General features: G+C 48.7%; 1 protein-coding gene across 9 annotated transcripts in view; it reads left to right on the top strand.

Moving 5' to 3' along the window:
• Positions 1-13,948, top strand: part of Eps15l1 (epidermal growth factor receptor pathway substrate 15 like 1) — an 80,560-nt gene that overhangs the window by 8,175 nt on the left and 58,437 nt on the right. For 6 of the 9 annotated variants that reach the window (XM_057752276.1, XM_057752281.1, XM_057752279.1 and 3 more), the window contains exons 2-4: positions 11,282-11,323; positions 11,786-11,875; positions 12,414-12,461. In XM_057752276.1, the coding sequence (XP_057608259.1) occupies positions 11,282-11,323; positions 11,786-11,875; positions 12,414-12,461 (180 nt within the window). Of the gene's footprint in view, positions 1-1,935; positions 2,019-11,281; positions 11,324-11,785; positions 11,876-12,413; positions 12,462-13,948 lie in introns of those variants that run through there. The other 3 variants (XM_057752277.1, XM_057752278.1, XM_057752280.1) reach the window with 3 other exon arrangements.

Genomic DNA, 13,948 nt, shown 5'->3' with positions numbered 1-13,948 from the left:
AGTCACAGCACTCAGCATAGCAATAATTTGTGACACTGCCTGGATGTGTGGTGACCTCAGCTGGCAGGAAAGGAAGGAGAGAGTACTGCTGTGAGTGTGACTGAGGGGTAGTGGTGGATGTGTCGCTGTGAGCTTGTGGGTGAGTGACTAGCCTGCATGGTCTCTTTAGGGTTTTCTGTCATTGCAATGGCATTCAGTAGAGACTGGAAACTTTCTCCTCTAGTCTTCCTCGGCCTGGTCCGCAGTGGTGTGTCCTTGCCTTTGGAATGGTGAGGCCTCTGAGTAGAGGAGGGCTCTGTGCTAGCTAGCAAGAGGGCCATGCAGAGGGGATACTGGGTTTCACTCTTTCTTATCTAGATACACTTTGATCCTGGTCCTCTCACCCAGCCAGTGCACTCCTGTGCCTGTGTCAACTGATGGGCCTCAGCTCAGGGCCTGCTGTCTAAGGACTCAGCTAGTAGCTGGCCAGTGACCAGGGTTATTGATGTCACCAGTGGTTGTCCAGAGTGGGAAGGTGCAAAGCTCAGGGTGGGATCGAGGAGTCCCGGCAGATGGGAAGCACCCCAGGAGGAGGTCAGATGCATTCAAACTCAAGTCCTAGGACCTGTGTCCAGGTAGGGACAGCAGACCAGGCCGGGCAGTCAAGCTGGAAGATGTAAGGTAACAGCCCTAGGGCCATGGAGGAAAGGAGTCTCTTACGGCCAGGGTGTCCTTGAGAGAGTGATGTGCAGAGTGGGCTACTCCGGAAGTCTACTGAGCTAAGGTGCCATTTGGGGTGACTATCTCCAGGCTTTCCAGGGTGCTGTTCAAGCACAGGCAGAGTGGGAGAGGATGGTCTCTGAGCTGGGTGGTGGGCTGTGTCTGGAGACTAAGAAGTCTCGGCTTCTGGGTAGTGTTACCTGGTATGTGTTGACTGTCCCCTAGACAGACTCTGAGAAGACTGCTCTGAGCAGAGTCTTCCTTTCTACTGCCCCAGCGCTTTAATGGCATCCTGCTCACAATCACATTTGCACCTCAGGTTCTGCCAGGGTAACAGCCACTCCCCTAGCCCTGCATTTCCTTCTGCACACTAAGTCTGAAAGGTCAGTGTGGGGGTGCAGTCCTCCTGGCCCTCGGGTCTGTAGCCTTGTTACTCAGCGGGTGCTCTTCTGCTGGGATGACTCCTACACCAGCCCCCAGTCCTGTCGCTGTTGTTGGATGATCGCTGACATGGTCCTCCCTGCTGCTGGGGTGACAGGTCTCAAGACACTTGGCTTCTGTCGTCCTCTCCTGCAGAGCCCTGGATCTGCTGGATCCTTGCACCAGCCATGAAGCCCCTCATGTGTCACACCGTCCCTGTCTGTCATTCTGGGTTCTCTTTGTTGTAGACTGTCCTTCATGAAGCTCAGAGCACTGTCATGCACACTGCACCCTCAGGGCCTCATTGATGATGGAATAAGCAAGCAGGGGAGGAGTAATGGAGCCAGAGGCCTACCTCTTACCTCTCTTTGGGGAAATCGTTTGTAGAGGGTTGGAGACACTTGAGTGGAAGCAGGGTAGATAGGATGAGCGAGTGAATCAGTACAGCCGAGGACCACAAGGCCTTGGTGGTGGAATGTGGAGACTGAGATCCAGAGAGGAGACCTACTGTCCCAGGGTTGCCCAGTGAACCAGGGCTCAGCTAGGAAGGGAATCCACATCTGTTGAATAGCGCAGTTGACCCCTGCACAGAGCTGTTTACTTTAGCTCAGGCTTGCCTGGAACTTAGAGCCAGCCTCCTGCTTTAGCCTCCTAAGTGCTAGGGTGACAGGCATGTGCCACCATGTCAGACTGGGACTTCTTGCCTTAGTGAGGTCAGTTAGGGTAGGTGGAAGAGCTGGCAGAGCCAGGTATGCTGTCTGAAGGTGGGCTTATCTCAGAAAACTGCTATTCCTGACCTGGGGTCATTTCTTGTAGTGGAGGCTGGGATCCAAGGTCACCTGGTAGCAATTGATGCTCTCCACTCTTGAATCTGAGCTCTGGCAGTGTGGATGGAACAAGTGAGACCTTAAGATTTTCCTACTCTGTTCCATGTGATCTTAACCACTGAGCCATCCGTCTCTCCAGCCCCATTTGAATTCGGGAAGTTTCCTTCCTTCCTTCCTTCTTTCCTTCCTTCCTTCCTTCCCTCCCTCCCTCCCTCCCTCCCTCCCTCCCTCCCTCCCTCCCTCCCTCCCTCCCTCCCTCCCTTCACTTCTTTTTTGAGACAGGGCCTTTCTCTCTGTGTGTAGCCCTGGCTGTCCTGGAACTCGCTCTGTAGACCAGGCTGACCTCTAACTCAGAGATCCTCCTGCCTCTGCCTCCTAAGTGCTGGGATTAAAGGTGTGCGCCACCACGACCCAGCATAAGAACTCATTTTTATTTGTTGCTCCAGTGCTGTGGATGGAACCCAGGACACTGCATGCACAGTAAGTGCCTGGGATGGGCCTGGCCTGAATGTGTAACCAGGTCTTGTGTGCAATCAGCAGGCGCTCTGGCTTCTAAACCGTCACCTAGCCCTGGATTCTAAAGATTTGTCTCCTGTGCTTTCTCCTCAGTGTTTCGTATGTTCACATTTTACATTGAAGTCTGTGCTCATTTTTTTTTTAGTTTTCACCTGTATCTTTTATGTGTCAATCACTAATGTGACCAGCAGCTGTGGTCCACTTTGTTCTGTGTTTTGCTTCCTCCAGCACTGTGCTGAAAACTACCCTTCTGGCCACCAGGCCACCTCCTTCCCTCATAATCTTCAGATGAGGCCCCTGGTGTAACTTTTACTTCTTAAAAAGAAATTATCACACTTATTTATGTTGGGGGACACTATAGTATGTGTGTAGAGGTCAGAGGACAACTTACAGGAGTAGGGGTCAGACTCAGGTTGTCAGGCTTAGTGGCAATCGGCTTTACCCACTGAGCCACTCACATCTCATTAGAGTCCATTGGAACGGGGCTAGGGTCTGACCCAGTAGTAGAGCTAGTATGTGCCAAACTCAAGGCATTGCAAACATGGGGTATCGTGCAGGGCAGTGTGGTGCTGCAGTCCCGGTGCTTTGGAGGCTGAAGCAGAATGACTGCTGGAAGTTGAGATCCGTCTGGGCTACATAGTGACATCCTGTCTCCAGATGCCATAATAATAATGAGCAGATGGGTCCATCTAGGCTCTGCTCTGCCCTACATGGTGCACACTGTCTTCTGCCCCATTATGCCATAGCTGCAGAAAGCCTTTCTTCCTCCTCTTCTGGCTTGTTTATTTTTATTTGTGTGTGTGTTGGTTCCTGCATGAGTTTATTCGAAATGTATATTCAGGTGCCTGTGGAGGCCAGAGGAGGTGTCAGTTCCCTGGAACTAAAATTAAAGATGGCCGTGAGCTGCCTGACCCAGGTTTCTGTAAGATCAGTATGTGCTCTTACGCACTAAGCTGTATCTCCAGCACCCTTCACCATTCATTCTTTTAAAAAGGGAGGGAGGCTAACAAGATGACTTAGTAGGTAAAGGCACTTGCTGCCAAGCCTGACAGCCATGAGGTCAATCCTAGGACCCACAAAGTGGGAGAAGAACGAGTCCTTTGACCTCCACTTATAAGCTGTGGCATGTTTGCATACACAACTTTTAATTGAAATAGAATTACACATGTACACACATTTTTTTTAAAAAAGTTTAAATATAAATTAAAACTTTAAGGTTGATGAGATGGTTCAGCTGCTAAAGGTTCTTGCTGCCAAACCTGATAATATGAATTTGACCCCTGGGACCTACATGGTGATGAGAGTCAACTCTCACAAAGTTGTCCTCTGACCTTTGTGTACACTGGCATATACACATGCATAGGCATATATTTTAATTCTGCTTTTGTGTGTCAATCTGAGAATGATCCCGCAGTTAGCAGAAGTCTGGCTGGAGTTTGGAGGAGTTGCTTACACCTGCACATCTGGGGTGCATAGGTCCAGCTCCTGCAGCTGCATTGTTCCACCTCCAGAGCAGGGCAAAGAATGTGTGCATGTGCTTCTGCCGGCTCTGCTCCATGACTGGTCTTGACTTTGCCAAGTAGACAGCAAGGCTAGCACTTCTGTTCTGTAATACAGGCTGTGCATTGTTTTGCTTGAAATCCCAAATGAGCAGTACCCCCAAATCCAAAAGTTCTTCAGACATGGCTCCACAGGCAGGAAGTTACACACCTGCCCTTCTGGGACTAGCTTGCATGAAATATGGTAGGAAACTCCTAAGCTGTGTGTGTGTGTTATGGTAAAAATAAAATGCTGTGGATACCCAAGGGCGACAGTGGGCAGTGGGCCATGAGACCATGTGCAGGTCCCCAGGCGGTGGCAGGCAGTGGGCAGTGGGTCCTGAGACCGCAGTGGTCCATGTGGCAGATAAGAGACCAAGATGGATAGGCATGCCATGCAGAGTGAGGTTGGATATTTGGTTAGTGGGTTATGGGTGGGAAAGGGAAAGGTGGTAAGGGGAGAAGGGAGAAGATCAGAGAAAGAGAGGAGCGGGGGGTGGGGGGGAGAAGTGGGGAGAAGAAAGAAGGCAGAAGCTGCTTCTTTGGGAGAGAGACTGAAGAAGGACACTTAAAAGGAATCCCACCTAGCTCAGAATTGAGGAATAGACAGTTATTTATTTAGGGGTAGACTCACAAATCAGAATCCTCTTCTGGACGGAGATCAGAAACTGAATACCACAGCCGGAAAAGAGAGCAGATGGCATAAATAGTGTAAGAGGCCACACCCCAGTGGGTGGGTAACCACTGGCTATAGGACTTCCTACAGCACCTCCCCCTTTTGTTTAAATAAGAGTTCTAAGCCTAATACAAAATTATATACAATAAGAACAAATATATTCAATAATTATCCCATCCTAACTAGTTTAAGTCTTGTATAATAAATAACTTGGACAAATCATGAGAGGAAAGTAACTACAACTATCTAGTCTTCAACCCCATCGAAGATCTGAGAAGGGAAATAATATTACTTGAGTAAACAGGAAGTGCAATCAAGCAACTTCCAAAATGTGCAACAAATGACAGAGACAACTGGCTACCTGGGCAATCACCCAAAGTCTCATTTGCAACGTTGAAGCAACCAACTTTGGCTAAGGCCTAGAATAACCGACAGACCATTTTCAGAGGCAGGACACTTTTCAAAACCGTCTTACCCTGTCTTGGCAAGATTTGAAAGTCCTGCTTATCCATTTCTGGATACCATGTACCTTGTCAGTGGTTGGGGCATGGGCAGTTCTTTGCCCAAAGGCCAGTTTTGCCAAGAAGAAAACAAGCTCCAAGTGGAGTGTTTTCAGTGCTCAACATTCTCTCGGGAATAGATCGGTGCTGCCAGGAGCAATCGTGTTTCACTTCAACAGAACCCTAAGTTATTTAAATGCCATATCCTACAGCTCTTTGAAGTGGTTGAAGATTACCTATCTATGCAGAATATAATCTCTATGTATTTAAAGAACCTGATTAGTCTAACTATAAGTATGACAAACATAGATGACTATGGATCTATAATTCTTTTTTTGTTTGTTTGTTTTTTGTTTTTGTTTTTTTTTGAGACAGGGTTTCTCTGTAGCTTTGGAGCCTGTCCTGAATCTCTTGTAGATCAGGCTGGTCTCAAACTCACAGAGATCTACCTGCCTCTGCCTTCCGAGTGCTGGGATTAAAGGTGTGCACCACCACCGCCTGGCTAGATCTATACTATGTAACTTAAAGACTAAGACTTCATATTAGAATATTATACAATAAACAACTGTGCAAAAACTGAGGACGATGACCTCAAAATGTAAACAATGTATAAGTATCTTGATCAGAGGTAGAAATGTACATTGCAATATGAGAAATATATATCAATATATAAAAAATGTTTTAAGCAGAGGTAGAAGCATGCATTCAATATTCAGTATAATTTAACTTTGTATCAATATATAAGAATCTATACCAATGTAATTGCCTAAAATAATAACTCACAAGTATTCACTCTATTACTATTATTATTAGTGTTAGTAAGGTCATACCAGTCTATTATCCCATCCAATTTCCTTTTTTTTTCCAAAGAGATCCCTGAGCCTATAAAAATTTCCCCCCCAACCCCCAACCGTATACCAATTATAATCAACTCCTAAATGATGTCCCTAATCCTGAGGACAAACTTTGTTGGGAGAGGGGAGGAGACTGAAAGACAGAAGAGACTTCCTGCAAGCAGGAGGGATGATCTGCCTGCCTCAGCAGAGGGGGTGAATGGGGCTTGTCTCTTAAAGGGACAAGACAGATCATTACAGTGTGTGCTCCTGGGAAAAGCTGAGTTCTATGTTTAGACTTGAGTTCCATTCAGAAGATGGTGCTGTGTGGTATGAAAGAGCCCTAAAGCCCTGCTGACCTGGGCACCTTATAGCAGGATGTTCTGCCAGCATAATTGCTAGTGGGGGATGGCCTGCCTTTCTCAACCATTTTTTTTCTCTTCCTAATTTTTACCTTCCTCCCTCTTCCCCTCCTCTCCTTCCCTCATTTATTGAAGTGGTGAGAATAAAACCTAGGACCTTGTCCACACATTGATGCTCTACCACTGAGCCCCAGCGTTGTCTCTTTGTTAATTTAAAATTATTTTATTATTATGGGTGGTGGGAGAGCATTGCCACTGTGTGTAGAGGTTAGAAGACACAGTGTATATATGGAGCCACCCCTCGCCTTCCATGTTTGTGTAGGTTCTGGGAGTGAAGCCAGGTCATCAGGTGTGGTGATTAGAATACAGATGGCCTCATAGACTCATATTTGAAGCTTAGTCACTAAGGAGTGGCAGTATTTGAAAGGATTGTAAAGATTAAGAGGTGTGGCCTTGTTGGAGGAAGTGTGTCAATGGGGCTGGATTTTGAGGTTTCGGAAGCCCATGCCAAGCCTAGAGTCTCTGTCTATGTGTGCAAGTCATACTGCCATGATCAGCTTCTCTTTCTGACTGTCCCCCCTGTGAAGTTCCTCATTCCCAGGCCCTGCCTGAGCTCTGGCCTGGCCTAGAGAGAGCTGTTACTCTGGGGGTCAAACACCCATGTAGTGGAGTCTCCTTCCTGCCACATACTTGCCACATGACGGAATGTAGGCCAGCATGCCCTGGGGGTAGGGCTGGCATGATAGGACTGGCACTCATACCTCTGCAGGGCTGTGCTTTGAATCATATGGGAGTCTAGGCTGTCCCTTCTTACTGTGCCCAGCGCAACCAGGATTGGGTATGGGCTCCCCGGGGAAGCAGCAGGCTGCACCTGTTTTCAGATGACTTTGTATGCTCAGTGTCTAATCACGGCTGCTTTGGTTTTGTAAAGTGCGTCATTGTGGAGCCTCGAAAGTGCATTTTCCCAGGTCACATGCCTATGTAACTGTCCCACACCCAGCACTGCTACACATGGGCTGTCTTTGTAGCAAGTTAGAATCAAGTGAAGGCCTCCCAGCCTGGAGCTCCTGGAACTTCAGCACTCACTGCTTGCATGGGCTCGCGTATTATCTGCCCTATAGCCTTGCCTTATAGGAGGATTGAATGAGTAGCTCAAGACCAGGCATGGTGGCATGCATATACCGCCAGTAGTCCCAGCCTTAGGAAGCAGAGGCAGGAGATTGCTGAGGGTTTGAGGTCCGCCTGAGATAAATCGTGAGTGCAAGATATGCCAAGAATATGTACCGAGACCCTGCCTGAAAATGAAATGAGATGGAAGTGTTGGATGTAAGACATTGAGTGAACAGTGAGGAGTGTCCTCCATCAGGAGGGGTAAGATGGTCTCGGATATCCCAGGGTTCCCTCAAACTCCACACCAACCTGAGATTGCCCTGAACTCCTGACCCTCATGCCTCCACTTACTTGGGGGAGTTTGGGGATGGCAGATGCGTGCTGTCATGCTCCGCTATGATCTGTTTATTAGGAGAGTGGATTATACATTTTCCTAGAAGTCTTAAATTCTTTATTATTTATAAATGTTGCCACCTACTAAGGGCTTTAGAGCTTCTAGACCCTCCAGATTAGGGGCTGGGAGCATAGTTCAGGTAGAGCTAGACTAGGATCAGTCCTGAGGACTGAACACACACACACAATAAGCCCTCCTCAAAGAGTCACATTCTTTAAAAAAAAGGTGTGTGGGTGAGGAGTGGAGCTCTTGGCAGGATCCTGCCAGGATTAGGGTTGCTGTGATGTGATTGCTAAAGCACCCCCTCCTCAGAGTTGCTGCCATGTTCCATATTCTCTAATGCGCATGAATTGTGGTGTTGCAAAGCTGCTTCAGCAGCAGTGTGTAAAGCTGTACCATGTCCTCTTCCTGCCATCTCACCCCAGCTGGAGGAGAAGCTGAGGGACCTCGTGGGTGGATGCTATGTTGGCTATGTTGTAATGGACAGTTATGATGTCCTGGCTGTGTAGTGGGCCTGCCCCTGCAGCTTCTTGCCCTCAAAGTCTTGTCATCTGGCTGGTTCCTCTATGTCTGTGCCTCTCCCATTGGGGTCAGACTTGTGAGCATAGCTTGTGTGGCAGCTGTGGGTCCAGTGGCCTCTGTCCTAGCTTGGGAGCTCACTCGGGGGACCACTGCCCTTATCGTGAGCTGGCTGTGACTGAGGTCTTTGCTCATGCTTGTTTCACAGATTGGCCATGACTGAGGCTTGGGTGGTGTCACAGTGAACACTAAGGCAGCCTGCAGGTGTCACTTCAGTGTCCCTGGGAAGCCATGACATAAGAGGGATCATGGCTTATGTCTCATTTGCCCTGCTTTCTTGTGTCTGTCCACAGTATTCCAGTGTGAGCACTAATAAATAAAACCTTTGCTGTTGTTGTCCTGCCCCTAGGCTTATGGGACTGTGGCTTCTCAGGATGGATGCCTAGCCCCAGGGGTGGAACAGGCTTTCGTGAACCTGGCTGTGGCCGCCTCTCTGGATACTGGGCTGTTTCTCTTGACCATGAATCTGGTAGTTTTGCTTGTTTTGGGTTTTGTTTTGACTGGGGCCGGCTCTCTCTGTGTTGCTCAGATTAGTTGGTTTTGAACTCATTGGCTCGAGTGTGGCTCTTGTTACTTCTAGGCCCTTGGGAAGCTTGAGCCAGATGGTAATAATTGCATTGACATGCACCAAACCTACCGCTGTCTATCATTGAGCCACAGTGTCTTGAGAGTGGATGCTTGGTGTACTTGGGTGCTATGGAATTGAACTACCTCCAAAAACCTGAGGAAAATATTTTCAGTCTAGACTTTACCAATGAGACCTGTGAGGTAGATGAGCTATGGCAGGTACTGTGCCATTGGCACCTTTTCTCACACATGACAAACAGCCTGTCTCCTTTCTGTCGGTCTTACTGCTCTGGGGAGGTTGTTCTAGAGACTTGCTGAAGTATTTAGTTATGTATGTGTGTGCATGCATACTGCATGCCTGGAGAGGTTAGATGATAACTTGAGGGAGTCCGTTCTCTCCATCTTATGGGTTCTGGAACTCAAATTCAGGTTATCAGGCTTGTAGAGCAAGCACATTTACCTGCTGAGACGTCTTGCTAACCCTGCATAGTGGCATTTTCATATGTTCTTTCTCTAGCATTTGCTCCAAGCCTTAGGTCTTTTCCTGCTGTTCCACCTCTCCCCCTCTCTCCCCTGCAGCCCTCTGTACTTTCCCTCCTGCCTCTCATTGTCTGGGTATTTTGCTCTGCTCACAGGTGCCTGGTTCCCCCAGAGAAACTAATTATAATTGCATTGTTTTGAATCTGAAGTGATCTCGTGCTGATTAGTGCTGGTTCAGAGGTTGGGGTTCTTGCCCTGGATTATCCTTTTGCAGTCACAGGACAGCATCCCTTCTGACTCAGTCTCTTGACCGCTAGCATCACAGGCAGCCCAGGCCAAGGAAGTTTATTTATTTGTTTATAAAGACAGAATCTCACTATGAAGCCCTAAGTAACCTGAAACTCACTATGTAGATCAGACTGGCCTCAAACTCACAGAGATCCTCCTGTCTCTGCCTCCTGAGTTCTGGGATTTGAAAGTGTGTGCCACAACTTAAGGAAGGTTTGATAAACCTCTTAGGAACGCTCAGCTCTCAGTCTCCCTGCAGCTGTGTGGATGACACCCTTTAACTTACCCATATCTCTCTTCACTCGACCCTGGTGTGTTTTGTGCTGGATGTCCAAGGCTGGGCCATTGGTCTAGAAGAGATTTGCCTCTTGTAAGCTCTGGTGGTTGGGAAGACCAAGGAGGGCACCTACATCTGGCCAGGCAGAGGGAGTGAGCAGAACACTCCCCTGTGGGGACAGGGTGATACCAGCCTGATGCTTCAGAGTATGGAGCCCCCTTCTTGACTGTTACTTCTCCCAGTTCTCACTGGGATTGATGCTGCCTGCATTTGAGCTTCAGCCTCCATAAAACACCAACATAGGGAAGCCCTTTTCATATAGTCACTTTTTTTTGGGAGGAGGGGCAGGGTCTCATTACATAGTCCAGGTTGTCTTGACTCACAAGACTTCTGCCTCAGCCACCCCTCTGTCCAATGCTGGGAGACCCCACTGCTGCGTAGTGGCTGTTTACTTCCTCACTGGGGTAGTTTGCTCCCCCAGATGACTTCTTCCTCCCCATAGAGGGGTATCCTGTTGAGGCCAGTGAGGGACGGAGGTGGTAGTTAGAGCCCGATAAGTGACCTTACTTTCCGGGCATGTTCTGGGCTGAACAGGGGTGTCATTGGTGTGGAATGGAAGACTCTTGGCTTCCCGCACAGATGAGTGGATGCTTTCAGTGTGAGGCTGTCTGCATCCTGGAGGATGCTGCAGCATGAATCTGGGTGCTGTCACTTGTCGGGAGACTGGCAGAGGACAGGACGGGTGCATTCTGGTGACACAGGGTCACATCCAGAAACTCCACCCACACATGGGGTGAGGAAGGAGGCTCCATCACTGCCTCTCCCTCGGCGAGCCTCAGTGCTGGGGTTTGGCTTTGCTCTGGCTGCCAGGTGCACACATTTTTACCAGAACCAGGGTGTATTTTGGTGATGGCAGAACATTGTGTATTGTCACCTTAGGAGTCTGGCAGGAGACCACTTGACCCTAGGAGTTCAAGAGGAGCTTGGGACTGGGTGTGTTTCTGCCTCTAATATCAGCACTCAAGAGCCTGAGTCAAGAGGATCACTAGGAGTTTAAGGCCAACCATGGCTATCTAGCAGTGTCTTGTTCCAACACAAATGAAACAAAACAACCAAAGACCTGAAGAGGAAAAAGCCCAAGGCGGGAGGGTACTTTTGTGCTGTCAGGCCATATGTCCACTTGTGACCACTTTCTGACTTTTCTGTTCTGTTCAGATTCCCAGTGGAAATCCATTATATGAATCTTACTACAAGCAGGTATGCCTAATTGCTATCTTCTTGTTTTACATTTTAATTTATCTTACTGTGCAGGTGTGAATGTGTTCACTTGTGCCATCGGGTGCCTATAGCAGTCAAGGAACAACTCTTGGGGTCAGCTCTCTGCTTTCGCCATGTGGGTCCCAGAGATCAAATTCAGGCTGTCAGACTTGGTAGCAGGAACCTTTGTCCACTGACCATCTCTCCAGTCCACCAGTACCTTTTTATATATTGTGTATGTAATCATGTGTGCATGTGTGTGCTAGTGCTGGAGATGGAACCCAGAGGCACCCATCTTTGTTGTTGAAGTTGGGAACACACTTAAAGCAACTTTTTGTGAGCACATATGGAGACAGCATCTATGAGTGGGTGTGTTGGCTCCTGTGAACACACATGGAGATAGCACAGCTACTACCTCTGCATCTGTAAGTGACCGTGTCAACTCTTGCTGTCCTTGTTCAGGTGGACCCTGCCTACACAGGGAGAGTTGGGGCCAGCGAGGCTGCGCTGTTTCTGAAGAAGTCGGGGCTCTCTGACATCATCCTGGGGAAGGTAGGGAAGATGAAGCATAGTCTCCTAGCTATGCAGATCCTCCCTGGGTAGGGCCAGGACACTCAGCGCTTCTTTGCTGTAGCTGGTGGAGCTAAAGGCCTTTAGAACTAACCTTTCAAGCCCATCCTAGCATTTGAGAGGCTAACGCAGAAGGATCATGAGTTCCCAGCCAGCTTGGGCTAGATAGTATAACCTGTTTTGAAAAAATAAATCAAAGCAACAGTGCTAAGCATGGCAGAGAGCTCCCTTAATCCCAGCTCTCTGGAGGCAGAGGGCTATGGATCTCTGGAGTTTGAGGTCAGTCTCAGATGGTGGTCCCCGTCAAGGTAGAGTGCTTCTGGTGTCTTGATAGCTGTGGGTTTGCATTGCTATGTAATGACTGAATAGGGAGCTAAGTGGGCATCTGGGGTTCTTTGGGCCCTGCCACCAAATAGCTGTGTGCCTGGCAGAGTTATCGGTCCCAGCGCCCATGGCAGAGAAGCAGTCAATGTGACTTGTGACGACAGTCACACTTATAGGCATTTTTATGTCTCCACAGATATGGGACTTGGCAGACCCTGAAGGTAAAGGGTTCTTGGACAAACAGGTATATATACACACACAGAGCAGGGGAGGGGCTGGGCACCCCTGAGGCTGGGCAACTTGTACATTTCTTCCACTGTTTGCTATCATCCACACACAACTGCCAGGCTCAAGTGAGGAATTCTCACTTTGGAGTACAGGTCTGTAAGTACCCAGCCCCTGACTCGGTGACTGCCTTTGACTGTCTTGGGCTGTCTGAGCCTCTTTACTGCTGGTGTCATAGAACTGCCCTGACAGAAGCAGCTCTGGTGAAAGGGCACCTGTGGCTCACAGCTCCAGGCACAGCCACTTGGGACAAGGCAAGCTGGAACCTGAAGTAGCTGGTCACATCCAGTCAGAAGCACAGGGACAGGGACCTGAATGCTCTCTTCTGTTCATTCAGCCCAGGGCCTAGCCCAGGGGTGTTACACCCACACATCCCAGGAACCTCTCACAAGCCCACCTAATTGAAGCAGCTCCTCACTGAGACTTCTTCTGAGGTAGTTCCCATTGTGTCACTAAACAGCAAAGGGGCTGGAGAGAGGACTCGGCTGTAACCAAGTTCAGGTACCAGCACCCACATTTGTCAGCTTACAGCCACCTCTAACTCCAGCTCTGAGGGATCCGATGCCTTCTTCTGGCCTCTCAGAGCACCCACCCTTACATACATGTATAAATACATACACACCTTTAAACAAAACAAACCTAAATATCGTGATGAATTTACCAGTGATTAAAGCACTTTAAAGATTTAAGGTAATTAAAATAAATTGTACTGTGTATGGTAGTGCACACCTTTAATCCCAACACTCAGGCAGCAGAGGCAGATGGATAGATCTCTATGAGTTTGTGGCCAGCCTAGTCTACATATGGAGTGCCAGGCCACCAAGGGCTACACAGTGAGACTTTGTCTCTTAAAAAAAAAACAACCAAACAAAAAACCCCACAGGGGTGGAGGGGAGACTAGAAAAAAAATTGTGTGTGTATGCGTCCAGACCATGGAGGTCAGAAGGAGGTGCTAGATCCCCTGGAGGTGAGGTGATCGGAAGTTGGGAGCTGCCTGATGGGGTGCTGGGAGCTGAACTCTGTGGGAGCAGCATGTGCTCTTAACCACGGAGCTATGTCTTCAGCCTAAAGACTGTTGTTTTTCAAAGTAATTTTAGAATTCTCTAAAGAGACCAAGCGTAGTTGAGTGGGTTCCTACACACCCTTTCTAGCCCATGTTTGTAGCCAGCTCTTCCCAGGGATGCCTGGTCATACAGTTCCAGTGCTGTGTCACTGCTGTGGTTACAGCACTAACCAGGGCTTGCAGCCGGGCCGGGTGTACCATGGAGGTGTGTACAGATCAGCCTGACTCTCTCAAGCCTCCCCTTGGAGCCCTGGGATCTGCTCTTCCGGAGTATTCTGAGTGGAATTGTGTTTGTCCCGAAGTTCTGGCTGTGGGAGCCTTACACAAGACTTTACAGTGCTGTGCTCACAGGGCCTGGGTGCAAGTGAGTTCCCCAGCTCTTC

This window comes from Chionomys nivalis, chromosome 20, assembly GCF_950005125.1.
Source record: "Chionomys nivalis chromosome 20, mChiNiv1.1, whole genome shotgun sequence".
Classification (NCBI taxonomy): domain Eukaryota; kingdom Metazoa; phylum Chordata; class Mammalia; order Rodentia; family Cricetidae; genus Chionomys; species Chionomys nivalis.
The sequence above is the reverse complement of the archived record's forward strand: the minus strand, read 5'-3'. Positions and strand labels throughout refer to the sequence as shown.